We start from the raw sequence: 16,956 nt of genomic DNA on the forward strand, positions 1-16,956 counted from the left end.
GAACTCTAATGGTCACAAAACCAAAAGAGAAGTTGTCACTGGTGTGCTGTCGAGTGGATGTTAAAGAGAGAGACCAACTTTTTTGGTTCAAAAACCTCATTCTAAGGGGGGTAGTTCACATTTGAGTTTAGAATGTTATAGAATAGGCTGTTTTGTTTGCCCTTTTCCAGCTTTTATAGAAGTTCACTGACCCCAGCAGCCAAAAAACTATTCTCTAATGCTATTGTTGTTGTCCCTTTTATTACTTATCTTGCTATTCGGTCCTCTCCTATTCATCTTCCATTCTCATTCACACAAATGCTGGGTTGCTAGGGTAAATTGGATCCTAGCAACCAGATAACTGCTTAAATTCCAAACTGGAGAGCTGCTGAACAAAATGTGAAATAATTAAAAAAAAAACACAAATAATAAAAATTAAGACCAGATGCAAATAGTCTCAGAATATCACTACATCATACTAAAGTTAATTTTAAGGGAAACAACCCTTTTTCTTGTTTGCTGCTTGTGCCCCAGATATGCTTCAGTAGCAGAATGAATGAATTCAGGGACAGAGCTCCCTAAATAGGGCCTGTTCCCGGAAAACAGAGATGGACGGGAACCCTATTCTAAACTTTGTCAAGTATGTTTAACTTAACTATATAACTATATAACTATGTTATGTTTGTCATGATAATCAGTGTTGGCAACATGCTTTTTATGTTAACAAAAATGTCAGAAGTAATCCTAGGTTTTAGTTCCCCTCACAGACTAAAGCATAGGTTTCTGAAGGATGGAAGACTGTGTTGTATTGGCTTTATGATCAGGCAAGTGAGCAGTCAATTCTGGTCCTGACAAATTGATTCTGGTATAAGGAATATCTCTAATATATCCTGTTCATAGTTAGGGTTTTATCAGCCATGCATTTTACTTTCAGTAGTAAAATATGAAGTCAAATCTAATATCATGCATCAGTGAGAGCTGCCATTTAGTGTGCTATTTCCATTACATCTCAGTTCTTATGTATGAATGCAAATATGAAGAGACGCAATGTTTTAAGTGCAGTGCATTAAGCTTTTGTGCTGTAAGCAGCCAGGGTGAGTTCAAGTCACTCTGTTGCTGATAAAACAAATCATGGGCAGCCTGTGTAGTGAGGTTGGAACATTGAGCAGGGTTGATACCTCAAACTTAAAAGCAGACAAACATAAATCCACATATAGCATACACAATTAGCCATACATTTAGATGAACTGCTACATAGGCATGCAGTATGTGGATTTAATATCTGTATTTTATAAAGGGGTAGATTGGAAGTTCTACCATGACTGTTCAATATTCTTTTCAGACAGTATACTTGTTAATAGGACTTTAGTTTTTCTGTTTTACTTAGAAAAGCAAGTATTAGGCTGTAAAACACTATGTGAATGAGAGTACACAGATTCACCTTGTCCCAGGAAAAAGGCTCTTGTAAATGAATGCTGTCCTACTATATAAATCAGCTCAGTGCACCACTAATTGTTGTAATAATATCCGTCCTTTGACAGGCTACATCTTACTACCAATTGTGGCTTATGCCAAAAGTGTAACTGGAGATGCTTCCTATTTACTATGAGGCACAAATGTGATAATCCCACTGTTAAACACATTGAACGGAATACGCAGGCAGAAAACACAGCTCATGTTCTGGCTCCGTGCAATGTTTTCCTAACAATGCTTTCAAAAACCTGGCATATTGATGTTCTCTGTTATAGTGAATGAATCTGAATGAATCTGAATGAATCCATTTGCCAGGGTCAGAGGTGTATTCAGGTGAATTAAAGTAAAACTGGAGTAAAAATAAACAAGTAAAGTGTTGTATATGATTATATATAGGGATGCATTTATTAAATATTATGTGTAATGATCTATTTGTGCCTAAAACGCTTTAGCTATAGCACTTTGAGAAGGTGAATTACATTGTTCTCCAAGGTAAATACCTACAATTCAATTTGTCATTCAACATTTAAAAAAATAAAAATAAATAAATATATAGAAGGAAAAATAAAACATTTTGCTCCTGCCTTTGATGAATCTGTCCCATAGTGTTTCTTATTGTTGCAAAGTCCATTCTAGGATCCACAATGCTAATCGTACCAGGTAACCTCACTGAATATATGAATATTGAGAATTAAGGGTCTCTCTGTTATGCCTTCTACCTGTGGTTGGAAGGACGGCATGTCACAGCTTGAGGCAAGGAGGCATGAGTAAAGATTCTGTAAGGTTAAGAAATGTCAAGTTTGAATAGGGTTTGAGTGAGAAAGGGAAAAAGAATACTTGTAGTTAGCTTACAGCCATACTGAAGTGAAGTCTAACAAAATTATATTATTAAGGGGCACATTCACTCAGCCTAAGTGAAGGATTAGAATGAAAAAAACTTTGAATTTCAAAGTTTTTTTTTTGGCTACTTCGACCATCGAATTGGCTACTTCGACTACGACTTCGAATCGAACGTTTTGAACTAAAAAAAACGTTTGACTATTCGACCATTCGATAGTATAAGTACTGTCTCTTTAAAAAAACTTAGACTACCTACTTCGCCACCTAAAACCTACCAAGCACCAATGTGAGCCTATGGGGACCTTCCCCATAAGCTTTCTAAGCAATTTCTGATCGAAGGAAAATCATTAGATCGATGGATTAAAATCCTTCGATCGAACGATTTTTCCTTTGATCGTTCCATCGAAGTAAATGTGGTAAATCCTTCGACTTCGAAGTTGAAGGATTTTGCTTCGACCCTTAGTAAATGTGCCCCCAAGTGTAGCTACTGCACATTATCCAAGTACCTCAGTGAGATTAGCTTGGCAAGGTGTATATTATAATATTATTATAATACTAAGTCTGTTAGCCTCCTACACCAAACCATATCCTACACATGATGCAAATAGCAATTTGTGAGCCCAAATTGCCATGTTTTGACTCAAAATGTAGGATGTCTTTCACAATACCAATCTAATTGCTGATGCACATTAAGCTGTGACCATCACAAACTGTCTGCAATGTTCCTACACGTATCAACATTGGCATACATTTGGAAAATTGCCAGTTTTGCTTACATACGGGAGCATTTATCTCTATGAATGGCATCAATGCAATCTTAGCTTTGCACCCATTTATACATTATAGACCCTTGTGCCATGGACTATATAGAAAGTTGTTGTAGTTTATGTTCATGGTTTATTAAAGCTAAGGAAAAAGCAGAACTGGCACACAGAATTGCCAGCTATGGGGTAAACCCTTTGTGGGACATTCACTAAGATTCGTAGTTGCGCCAGGCGTAACTTCGCTGCACTTTGCCAGGCGTAGTTTTGCCAGCGCTTCGCAAATTCACTAAAATCCGAAGTTGCGCTCAGGGGTAGCGTAAGGTTGCGAAGTTGCGCTAGCGTTGATTTGCTAAGCGAAGCAAAGTTACGCTAGCGATGGTTAATTTGCATACGGCGCGAAATTCAAATTTCAATGGAGGAATATGTAGCAGCACTACAAATGCCTGGGAAACCTTCAAAACATCAAATAAAACTTTTATTTTGCCCTACACATGTGCCCACTGTATAGTTAAGTTGCCATGAGTTAGGAAATGTAGGGGGGAAGGAGGGGAGCCCCAAAAAATTTTTCGATCTTTTTCAGCCTATCACCCATAATATAGAAAAAACGCCAGCGTTTTTTGGGACTTTTTTTGGAGAAATCCCTATCTACTCTATTGCGCTTCGCCTGGTCTGAGGTGGCGAAGGAAGTCTAGCGTAAAAGGTAGCGTTCAGAACAATGCGCGCGTTAGTGAATTTGCGTAGTTACATCTGTTGCGCAAATTCGCCACGCGTAAGGGTGCGAAGTTACACTATCGAAGTTACGCCAGCGTCCGTTACTGAATTTGCAAAGTAACGAAAATGCCCAACGCTAGCAAATTGACGCTAGCGTTAGGTGCTTCGGCGCATAGTGAATTTGAACCATATATTTATTGTGCTATGTGTATTCACATTCACTATGATAATGCAATCCAATTCCAAAGGTGACAAATGGTGAACACTATTTTTTACATTACTTTCATCTCTGTATAGTTTTGCTCCATAGTTTTGTTTATGGCAGTGAATAACTGGAAAACAGAAACATGTATGGTCTCCAGACTCGTGACCAAAAAGCAAAGTTCTGTTAGAATTACATAGAGATAAGACTGAAGCTGTCTTTAGCAACATTGCTGAAGAGCAATGCATGTTTTCACGTGTTAGGAAATGTAACCACATGTTGAAGATATGCATTCTCCTCTTTATTAATAACTGATTTTCTCTATTTCTCAGAGCACAGTAGACAAGCTAATTAAGAAGACCAATTTGGCACTAGTGATTGGTACACATTCCTGGAGAGAGCAGTTTACAGAAGCTATCACAGTTAGTGCTGGTGAGTTGATATTGAAAATCCTCTGTTATTAATAGGGGTAAGTAGATAATGGTTATTATTATCTTTATCATCCTTTCCTTGGTGGACATTTCCTAAGAACTACCTCAATGAAAACCAAAACACAGATCCTAAAGGAGATAAATACTTTTAAAGATTTGCTGGGAAAGACAGAGAGGGAGAATGAGACCATTGGATGTTGACGTAAGAGAGAAATATATATATATATATATATATATATATATATATATATATATATATATTGATGTAAATTCCATGTAACGCTTTTGTATCCTAATAAATCTTTTGGAGAAAAGAAGATTCAGTGTGCGTTCTGTTCTCTGTTCCTATATATATATATATATATATATAATTCGGACAAAGAAAACCAGCACCAAGGGACTTGAAGTGAGCAAAAAACTGTATTAAAGCATATGTATGGGTGATACATATGCTTTAATACAGTTTTTTGCTCACTTCAAGTCCCTTGGTGCTGGTTTTCTTTGTCCGAATTGCATACTAATTTATTCCGTGCACAGGGGCAGCCATCAAGAGGCTTACCTGACATGTGGTGCTGTCTACCAGGAAAATTTATATATATATATATATATATATATATATATATATATATATATATATATATATATATATATATATATATATATAAAGCCATTGGAAAGTCTCTCTAACACACTAGAAAGTTACAATGTGTTCCTCTTACTAGTCCTATCATTTGCAGACAACAAGATTGCATCATTGCAATTCAGTATGTTATAGGACAGCAGATATTGTTAGATGTGGATCCACTGTTATTTGTAGGGAGAGAACTGATATGCAGTAAGAGTGAGACAGGACACATGCTGTAAAGGGGAAGAGAGGTAGGATATATGGGATATGGAGATTAAAAGGTTAAGTACTAGGAAAAGAGTGCAGAAATGGATGCAATGACAGTGATGGCAAAAATGGTGCTATTCTGGCAGGTATGAGGAACACAGGTTGATATAACTTGTAAATGCAAACTGTTCAAAAGCTTTTGGATTGCTTTGGTGAAAGAATGTGATTTATTTAATGGAGGAGCTATCCAGTTACTGAGGTATGTTTGGAGGCAAAGAATCCTAGGCATGTGTCAGAGTGTATAAGCAGAGATTAATGTATTGCTACATAAAAAGAAAAAGGGGAAATATGTAAGAGAAAGATGTATTTGAGGTGAAAGATGCAAAGAACAATATTTTTGGAGTAAAATATAGAAATTTGTGGAGATTGTAAGAAGCTGGGTCTTCCTCCAGTGGGCCCAATTATTAGCTCATTGGTTACCTGTGCCCCCTGGTAGGTGGACCCTGCCAGCAAGTAAAATGGAGCTCCTGACTTCAGTACCCTCTGTAACTTGATGATGGTGGCCCTGTAAAGAATGTATTTAGAGGAGTAAGAGATACAGAGGCTGCATATTTGTTAGAGGTTGGGAAAGGATGAAGAGGAACATGTACATTTTGAGGAGTAATTTGCAGGGGGAAAGATACAGAAACTGTAAAAGTAATAAGTGATAAATTGGTGCAAGATAACAGAGGCCTTCTGAAGAAGAGGTGCAAAAGCTGATGAGTAGAGGGCAAATTAATGTCTCAGCTGCATTTAAGCCATTAGAGTCCATAACACTTTCTAAAAGAAAACATTGCATTTACATGGGTTTATTAAGAACTGTTTTTAATGTAGAGGTGTCGGTATATGAAACAAGACAAAAGAAATGTACATTAAGGGTCAAATTTACTTAAGGTAGAATATCGAGGGTTAATTAAACCTCGATATTCGACTGTCGAAGTTAAATCCTATCGAAGTCGAAGGATTTAACGCTATTCGTTCGAACGATCAAACGAAAAATCGTTCGATAGAACGATTAAATCCTTCGAATCATTTGATTTGAAAGATTTTAATCCATCGATCGAAAGATTTTTCTTCGACCAAAAAAGATGGCTAAGCCTTTGGGGACCTTCCCCATAGGCTAACATTGACTTCTGTAGCTTTTAGGTGGCGAACTAGGGGGTCGAAGTTTTTTTTTAAAGAGACGGTACTACGATTTTTAGTTCGAAGTCGTAGTCGAAAGTCGAAGTAGCCCATTCGATGGTCGTAAGTAGCCAAAAAAAACATTCGCAATTCAAAGTTTTTTTTCCTCTATTCCTTCACTCGAGCTAAGTAATTGGGCCCCTAATAGTTTTATTATCAATTTATCATAAACATATAACTCCTGGAAAAACAGAGACAGTTGTATTCAGGAACTCAATTGGGGAGAGAAATACAGAAACATTTGTACCGGGGTAAGGGCACAGGATTATGTATTGAGGTACAACAATAATAGTCATGATTATATTGCTGTCTATTTGTCTGACCCTAAATAGAGCCAGACATGTTGGTACTGAGAAATGCAAAGTGAGAGATAGCTGATTATCTCATATAGAGGTGGAGTATCATTAGATTTAGTAGTGTGTGTGTGTGTTAAAGAGAGAGGAACATAGTGAGAGATAGCTGTGATTATTATATAGAGAAGGGGAGAGTGAGAAGACAAACTGTGCCTGTTATGGGAGGAGGAGAAAAAGGACTATATCTTAATATATAATTGAGCAATTTGTGCATATCTACCTGTCCCCACAGGTGACGAGGAAGAGGAAGATGATGGACGTGAGGAACGCTTGCCATCATGCTTTGACTACGTTATGCATTTTCTCACAGTCTTCTGGAAAGTTCTCTTTGCCTTCGTTCCCCCCACAGAGTACTGGAATGGCTGGGCCTGCTTCTTTGTGTGTATCTTTATTGTGGGTATACTAACAGCTGTAATAGGAGACCTGGCTTCACACTTTGGTTGCACTGTTGGCTTGAAGGACTCAGTGACAGCTGTGGTGTTTGTGGCTCTTGGCACATCTCTCCCAGGTAAGGGTGATACAAGCAGGTAATCTACCTCACAGCACACAGAAAAGGGTTAAGCTGGCCATACATTAAAAGATCGGCCTGTTTGGAGAGGTCACCAAACTAGCAGATCTTGAGGTGGGCAGTGTCAGACTGATTCTATCATTTAGCCCTTGGACCAACAATCAGATCATAAATGCTGCTATGTAGCCTGTAGAATCGAGGACCATGTCAACATGCTGATGTTGTCCTAGATCCAAAGGGAAAATCAAACTGCCCAATTGATTTCTGGGCAAAAATCAGCCAGATATCGGGGAGACCATTCAGAGGGTCCCATACACATGAATATATATATATATATATATATATATATATATATATATATATATATATATATTGTCCAACGAGATCGCACACCATGATGTAAAAGTTTAAAACATAGCGTTTATTTTGTAAGCATCAAACAAGGTAAGCTTAAATATACTCATCCATATGGAGATCTATGCTATGCAACGTTTCGGGTACTTGCTGCTCCCTTTCTCAAGCTGGTCTCCATGTAGTATTAGGACTACAATTCCCGGAAGCTCGCTTAAGCCCTGTGACATCCCATGTGGTTGGGATGATGTCACCTTTGTGCGCAGCAGTGCGGCGTAAATACGCAGCGATAGTGCGCAGGCGACGGCGTCAGCGTGACAGCGCGTCGCGACGGCGTCAGCGTGACAGCGCGTCACGCCAGCGTAATTTCACTCACCATGGACATTTCAACAGTGGCCACCATTTTAGAAATGGGCTCGATATGTAAGACATTGTTGTTTCAATACACAATAGATAGAAGAATGGCAAAAACATACATGATAATATTGGCATGATTATGAACATCTTTGAAGGAATAAAGTTGATTTATGCAGGATGCATAAATAAGCAAATGTTATAAACATCCCAGAGGGGTAAAGCTAATTAATAAATAAATGAAGGTCAAAGTCCATATTCAGGCCCAATGGGCTAAGGGTTTTCTAACCTATGTATCCATTGGACTTCTGTCTTTTTTAATAGGAGTACCCTATCACCTCCCCTCAGAGGCTGAGGTACCTGTTGGATAACCCTAAATTTGAAATCCTCCGCTGTGTGTCCTTGTTCTATGCAGTGTTTAGAGACTGGCAAAACACTGTTGCGAGTATTGACCGTGGATCTATGTTGTGAAAATCTGTCCCTTACTTTTTGAGTGGCTTCATCCACATATACAAGGGCATACTAACATATATGTATGCCCTTGTAATCTTGTATATGTGGGTGAAACCACACAAGGAGCATTGAAACTGTCCATTTAACTTCATAGTAGTACCATGATAGACAGAGGGTTTTGTGACAGACAAAGATAGCTTTCCAACAAGCAAAAGCAAGTGTTGGCATTCATCTGGCTAATTATTTACCAATTTCTGGAACACTTTTCAGTTCTGGAATGAAACATTAGTATTTAAAGGGAATTGCCCAACTAAAAACGGTTTTCCTAATAAAAGAAAATGTAATTTTCCAGTATGCATTAATGAAATCATTTTCACTTGTTTTAAAGTTACTTGTAATGGTAATTACAATGGAAAGCAGTTTGTTTATCCCTGACTGTTCTCGGCACTGGCACTGCCAGTAAAGCAATGAACATAAACTGCTAAACAGATAATTCTTTTGAACGCAAAATACATTTCTAAACAACTGTAAAACTATTGAAAAAATATTAATGAATGTATTAGATAAAGACTTCGGGTCCCTTTACCACTACCATGCACAAGTGCAAGATCACTAAGTGGCCCAAAATTGCAACTGTAGGGCCCCTGCACCTTTGCCGGAATACAAACCAGGTGCAAGAATACAGTGTTATTGGAAACAAGGCATATCTGTACTTAATGCCTGGACAGGGCACAACCCACAGGGCAATATGCAAACAAACAAGGTTCTTTACATCTGTTTTTTGCACATTGCATGTGTCTTAGTAAATGAGGCGGCTAGACGTTTCACCTAGATTTAAACGCTTTTAAAAATCAGACAATTTTTGACACTTTTTAATGTTATTTTATTTTTTTATTTCTGTCTTCATCAGATACATTTGCCAGTAAGGTTGCAGCAATGCAGGACCAGTATGCTGATGCCTGTATTGGCAACGTGACAGGTAGCAATGCAGTTAACGTCTTCTTGGGTATTGGTGTTGCTTGGTCTGTGGCGGCCATCTACTGGGCTATCCAGGGCGAAGACTTTATTGTGGAGACGGGTTCATTGGCCTTCTCTGTCACCCTATTCACTATCTTTGCATTCATCAGCATAAGCGTCCTGCTGTATCGCAGAAGACCTCATATAGGGGGGGAGTTGGGTGGCAGCCGTCTCTCCAAGACCCTCACAGCCATGCTGTTTATTGGTCTTTGGCTTCTGTATATATTGTTCTCCAGCCTGGAAGCCTACTGCCATATTAAAGGCTTCTGAAACGCAATGAGGATGCAAAAGTCAGTTTCTTTTATGAACTTGGGCCTCAGTCATTCATTCCATGGACTCTCTCAAACTGGATTGTGAAATATTTCATTACAGTGAAGTTTGAAGGCACAGACTCGGTATAATGTATTTATTTATTTATTTATTTATTTTTCTAAACCCTTCTGTCCTAAATGTCTCCCTCTGCTATCTCTTTCCTGGGGTTACAAAATAGCACAATTTGTTGTAAGAAGAGGGGTAAATAGAGTTCACTATTTTTCAAGGAGCTTGTTTTATTCCACTTAAAGTACAAGAGAACAGTTCAATTTAATTTACAGAGAGATAAATATGGCAGACAAAAAAAAACAAGGAAAGGCTTTTCCTTGTAGTATTATACAATTTTAGGCAAAAAGTCTTGCACCATTGGGTGGCCAAGTTGGTTGGAGGGACTTTATGGATACTTAACAATCCTCTATGACTTATAGGTATTATTATTTTTTTCTCATCATGTAAAAGGTTTATTTATGTGCTTTCGCAAAGTAACTTTTTATTTCCAATTGCAAATAACCCATGTTGCTTGACATTAGTTCAGAGCAAAACGCTGGCTTACACCACGTTTAGTGCACTGACAAAAAAAACAAAAACAATATGCCTTTTTTTTCTAATTGATGCTTTTATAGAAAGCAGGAAAGCATTCTGCCATTTTTTAAAGGAGAAGGAAAGCTACAGAGGCATTTTATTGCCAATAGATTAGCTGCAATAGTGCAAGCTAGAATACTATATTTATTCTGTAGAATGTTTTACCATACCTGAGTAAAAAGCTCTAGAAACTCTCTGTTTGTTTAGGATAGGAGCTGCAGTATTAACGTGGTGTGACATCACTTCCTGCCTGAGTCTCTCCCTGCTCTGGGCTCAGATTACAGTAGAGAAGGGGGGGGGGAGGAGCAAACTGAGCATGCTCTTGCCCAGGGCAATTAGGTTTAAGATGAAGGCAGGAAGTCTGATACAGAAGCCCATGAGTACACAATAGAAGGTAAGAAATGTTGTGTTTCTTTTGACAGGGGACTCAGAGCAGCACTACTTTGGGGGTTTACTGGTATATTTAGATGGACCTTTCTGATAAGGCTTACTTAGTTTTAACCTTTCCTTCTCCTTTAATAGATTTTAATGGTTTATTGTGGCTCAAACAGACAACATTTTAGACCACAGAACCTTGGGGAAATTGGTTAAATTCTTCAAAATATTGCAGAAAAAAGTTACATTCAGAAAGGGAAAGGCTTACAAGAAAACTAAAATATGTTTTTACCCTAACTCAGCTTTTAATAAATACAAACAATAATAGCACTTAGACTATTGTGTAACTCTAAAAGTATAACTGTTTTCCTAGGTGTATGAATGCTAAAGTAGATTTACTACTAGTGGGATCTAAATGGGTTGCATGACTGTTCTGTCTTCAGAAAGCCATTTACTGTACCTCCTCTATGCCACTTACACTGATGATTCCGAAAATTCCCATAGTCACAAGATAATTCATACAGGTTTCCTTCCTAAATGCACTCAGGATGATAGTCAGCTCCTAGTGTTTCCAAAAGTACAATTCAGAAAATGTTCAAAGCAGGTCAGGGACAGAATGCCAAAGGGGGTGAAGTATTTCAAACTATCACCAAATGGAAATGTCTCTTGATTGCATTGATGATGCTACCATAGAGTGGGAGCATTGCATCGTATGACATTAAGATAACATAATTAAGTTTGGAGATGTTTGGATGATGCTTCACTGTGTATTGATCGGTTTCTCGATTTTTGTTAAGGCCTCCTATTATCTTCTTCTTCTGCAGGAGGGAAGATGATTTTAGCAAAGACTTTGGCTATGAGTGGAGGAGCATTAAACCAATATAGCCATTTCTACTTGTTGGCTATTTTTTAAATCGTCACCACGTGTTGGCCTGTTACAGTCCACAACAGAAATAATTAAAGGGCTCCTGAGGATTTTGTACAAACTAGGTTTTCTACAGTCAACCAACTGAAAATCAATCTGAAATTATTTCAGTTGAAGTGTGTAGTTTCTTGATATTATTAGATAAAATGTAGGCTTCCTTGCTATCAGAGCAGCTACCTATAGTTTCCGAACTATTTTAAAATAGTATTCTTATGCTCAGCATCAGCAAGGGAAAGGCATCTTGGAAGTAAGATGCTGTTACTGTACAGGTGACCGTAAAAATTACTGGTCCCATGAAAGATGCTTCATCCTGCACACCTGGAAGGGTGTGTAGGGCAAGCTTCTTGGCCACTAGCTCCCTCCCGGGGCACTGCAGAGGGAAGAACATGCTAAAATCCCAAAATCTCCCTTATATCTGCGCCATTCTTTTCAGAAAATGTCAATATATACAAGCTGTTCCATAAACTCTTACTTTTTGTCACTGTTCCAAAAGAACATACATATTGTGCATGCCACTCTATATTCAGAGGTGCAGATCTCCTCCATGTCTGTGCATGGCACATCACTAGAAAACCCATGAAAGCCATAGGTAAGATTTAAAGCTTTCACTGCCCTTTCTTACAGATGTTAATGATATAAGACTGGTGCTTTTTGCTTATTATCTCATTTCTTTTATCACTCTTTAAAGCCCTTTCAGTTGGTCCATTATCCTCAAACTAGCCAATCAGGATTAAGCCATTGTATACTGAATTTAATGTATTTTAACAGAGCCTCCTGCAACTGATTGCACTGCCAGAGCTGGTATTCAACTGACACGGCACAAATACCAGACATCATTTATACATTATTATGTCCTAGAAAACAGTCAGCAGTATAGCCCTTTATATGATACATGTTAGTACTTTTTGATTACCGTGAGTAGCCATGCTCACAATAGAGGCATGACGTAGAGCTTATCTTCATCAGTGGAAGGCTATAAAAAATAAAAAACCGAAACTTAGAGCTCATTAACTGGTCTTACAGAATATTGACAAAGGTTTAAAAGGTTAGCTGACATATATTTTTAACACTTACTATGGTAAAGCGTGTTAGATTTATTCTAGAGTAATGCAAAAAGTGAGGTCACGTGTAACACATCAGTAAATACTTCCAAACCCTTTCTTGTTTTCTGATAATCAAGCTACGATATGATTTTAAAGATATTGATAGTGTAATTTTGCATTAACATCTGTAGTAATCATCAGGTCTTCCAGATTTGCTCATGTTGGGGCTTGTGGAACTGGAAAGCGGGTCTGTCTGGATAAATGAGTGCTTTGTTTCTAAACTCACCTGGCTTGCTAGCCCGGCGATGCCTCTTGGATTGGAACATGTAGCATGTCAGCTGAGAATATTATTTCATGGTACATCATGACCATATCAGTGCTAAACAACTTTTTACCTGTGATGGGCCAAATATTGGATAAAATATTTGTTCACATAGTGGTGTCACACTAAGACGTGTATGGAGCCCTTATGCTTTTAGGGTAATGTAAAAGTCTTTTGGAACAGAAGTGGACCTTGGACCAACTGGACATATACAATGTTCATTATTTATTCAGAAAGCAGTGACTGACTGCATGACTTCTACTCTTCTTAAAATGTCCATACAACTACAGCTTTTTCCCTGGTATTTCACGGTGATCAGAACTTTGCCCTTTCACTTATTCATGGAGGCACAAGGTAAATGGCAACCCTGGGCCCACCTGCAATATAGCTGCCGGCTGCTGTTGTACATGAACTAATGGATATACCAAAAGTAGAAGAATATCACCAACCCAGGATGTCGACATGCACTCATATTAAAAGATTCCATCAACCTTGCTCCATTGTACAAATATGGCAAATCGGGAACCAATGGCTATTTCATGTTGCTATGTTTACGTAATAAACATTATAAATAGCCTGTAGCTATAGCACCAGATGGGGCACAGTGAGAAGTGGTTTTAAAGCCCTGGTAACAGTACTGTCTCAATGTGGCTATTTTATATGTAAGACTGGATTCCTTGTTGCATTCTGTATTTGTAGTCCTTGGATTTGTATTTCTCATTGCTAATTTCCTATTCTGTGCCACATACTTCTCTGTTCTCTGGCACTTGATGCTACTTTCCTCTCTTGCTGTTTACACCTTGTTTCCAATTCCCCTGCATCAGCTGGTGTCTCTTTTACCCTATCCCTCTATCTCTATTCTTTCTTTTCTCTCTTTTTCAATCTGCTGTTCTCTCTCTCTCTCTATGATTCATCTCTCTGCTCCTTTCTCTTTACTTCCCTCGTGTCTCTCTGAGTCTGCCTGTGCTGATAGAGAACAGTTTACAGCATGTCCTATTATTGCAAGAAGAAAACTATAACTTTATGAATATAATTTTATTTTGCAAATGTGTCTTTGTGTCTTATTGTTCATCCAAGAAAGATATTTATTGTCAGCATCTACACTAAATCACTAAGAACAAGTAAGAAATGTCAAACCTGCCTGGGCTAGACGCTGGGATAATTTTATATTAATGACAAGTTGGATGAAGAATCTATGTCTTAGGTAGATTTAAAGCTCCTGTGTCTGAAAAGCTATATCTGAAATCCCAATAATTTTAAATGATATCCTTCATATTTATATTTATATATTGCTTCAAATGTAAATTAATGCAAGGCTAATGCAAATTGTTATAAGAACATTTTTAATGTCATTGGCATCGGAAATTCAAGCTTACTTGGTTAAAACAATTATATATTATTCTTATGTATAGCTATTAATTTTAGGTAGCACTGCATATGAGGTAACTCACTCTCAATGTAGAACTACCTGTTTTTGGCAGCAACAGCAATGCAATTACAGCAGAATGGGCCCGGGTGCAAAATTGCACCTGTCCTCCTCCCCAATCTACTTCCTGTTCCCAAGAATGGTAGAAGATACATGCCACGTGACACTGCATTCAGATGTTGTTGCATATCATTCGGATGAGCAAGCTAGGCAGTGTAATGGTGTACAAGCCTGTATTGGACTCGAGTATGAGTGTCCCACCAGGACTGCCACCTAAGGGGCCCCCTACCCCTTTTGCATTCTCTTTATAGCTGTGATTAGGGTGCGGGTAGGAATTGATCGAGCGCCTACAGTTCCCAATGGAGAGCAGGCCTGGGGCCCACTGTGTTTTCTCCCAGGGTTGCATTGGCCCTGGTGCAAGGCGCAGGATGACCTGTACCCACTCTCTGGTGCAACACTGTTGCACTTTGCACCTTGCACTTGTACCAGGAGCACCACCTATTCCTTGGGAGTAAATGCTCTTTGAATGTGCCTGTTGGGTAGGTAAAAGAGTTCCATAGAATTTTCATGAACAATGAGTTAAGTCCCACAGAGCTTACAGTTGGGGGTTTAGGGTTGTCTCTGGAGTTATCACCAGGAATCAAACTGTGAGATATTCCTTTTGCATTTGGATAGGCATAATGGTTCCAAGGTCTTCCTTGTATAAAAAGACAGGTAAATGAGTGGGTCTGGATGGTGATTGGTGAAGCATTGTAAATAACTATATGAACCCATGTGAGGAAATGGAGAGAGACAATAACAAGTAGCTTGGTAAAAATGATAATATCTAGATCTTCTGGCTTGAGACAGTACTCAATGGGTGTATTTAACAGACTAGAACAGGCTGCCTGAGTGAAAGTCTGCCTTTTTCTGTTCATTTCTATTTGATTATTAGAGCAGTATATATCAATGGGCAAACTCTCATTTTCACCTTTTGATAAATATGCCAGTAAAAATCCCACAAAAATGGAGAGTGGCAAAATTTCACTGTGGTTGCCTGTGGCGAGCTCTATCTTTCATGATAAATATGCCCTAATGAGGGAAATTAGGGCATTTGTGCATATACACACTCTATATCTGGCTTAGATCAGGTTTTATTGCTTAAAAAAAACTAATACAGCAGTCTTCGGTGTGCGCTACCTGCAGTACCACATTCGTTTATTTTGCTTGGTACTGGAATTCCTGGAACATCTTGGCGCTTTCAGTTTTGGTAAGCATAATAAGTAAACTGGGTTAAACTCACCACAGATAATTTGGGTTTTAGGTGCTCAAGGCCCAAACCATCAGCTTAATGTAAATCATAATTTTCTCAGTATACAGCAGACTGGCACAAACTGAACCATCACATCGTAGATTGATGCAGTTAAAAAAATGGTATTATTTAAAGAAAAAAACATCACAAGAGACATGCCTTTACGTGCTTGGTGCCTAAATGGATACGTCATTACTGGTACACTGATACAACTAAATAGGTACCAGTGTACCAGTAGTTAAAGCTAAAACAACCAATCACAGAATGCCAAGCAATTATCCAGTCAAGAGTTACTACATGACATTTTCTCTTTACTAATGAAAGGGCTAAAACCCCATACAGAAGCATAAAAGTTACAATGCAAAAACTTGCATATGTTAACAACCACTTGATGAATGGAAAAAAAACTTTAATTTTTGTACTTGGAAGAAGCCAGGAGTTGCATCCAAAAGAAGACACATTCTGTCACAGCATCAAGCCCAAAGTGCCCAGGCTGTAACGAACTAGTAACTTGGAAAACCCCGGCTCAGGCTCAACTTCCTCAAGTCCATGACATCAGCCCCACTCTCGTCAGACAGGTAAGAGGAAAGTTCTGATCCAGCATAGTGGGAGTGGTAGCGACACAGAAGCATCTAGCTTGCTACCTGGCATATCTGGCTCAAGGAAAAGTAGGATTATCTTTTTGCTTAATATCCATTATTAGTGATGAGCGAATCTGGCCTGAAAAATTTGGGAAACATTTTTGAATATTTTGTTGCGCTTTAGGGCTTTTCACTCAGTATGCTGCTACACACATGCCCTACATTGTAAGAGGACCTTCTATCCACTACAACTGCTTTTTCAATAGAAAAAAAGGCCCCCATGTTGCCAATTTCTTAAAAAGCATGTCTGGAATTTTCCACATTACCTCAGGTTGACTGGTAATTAATGGAATCTACTACTACACTTTGTAACTACTGTATATTGCTGTTTAAGCAAAAAGTACCATCTTTAGTTTATATATTACTACTAGCACTGCAGTAACTATAGAGGAAGCAGACCCTGCGGTGTTGAAATCCCCCTCCCCGCTGCTTTCTTTTTCTTTAAATAGTGGCGCAAGAATATTCGGAGGGCCCGACTCGCACTATTGTTACACCCTGACTACTAGCTTACAATCACAGGCACTACTAATAATAAATCTGAACAGATAAA

The 16,956-nt window shown here is 38.4% G+C and overlaps 1 protein-coding gene across 2 annotated transcripts in view; it reads left to right on the forward strand.

The window, feature by feature from the left end:
* Window positions 1–10,509, forward strand: part of slc8a2.L (solute carrier family 8 member A2 L homeolog) — a 72,648-nt gene extending 62,139 nt beyond the window's left edge. For both annotated transcript variants that reach the window (XM_041572952.1, XM_018230274.2), the window contains 3 exons: window positions 4,302–4,401; window positions 7,039–7,314; window positions 9,383–10,509. In XM_041572952.1, coding sequence (XP_041428886.1) covers window positions 4,302–4,401; window positions 7,039–7,314; window positions 9,383–9,759 — 753 coding nt within the window. In that variant the 3' untranslated portion in view covers window positions 9,760–10,509. The remainder of the gene's footprint in view (window positions 1–4,301; window positions 4,402–7,038; window positions 7,315–9,382) is intronic.
* The last annotated feature ends 6,447 nt before the right edge of the window (window positions 10,510–16,956 follow it).

This window comes from Xenopus laevis, chromosome 8L (assembly GCF_017654675.1).
Source record: "Xenopus laevis strain J_2021 chromosome 8L, Xenopus_laevis_v10.1, whole genome shotgun sequence".
Lineage (NCBI taxonomy): Eukaryota > Metazoa > Chordata > Amphibia > Anura > Pipidae > Xenopus > Xenopus laevis.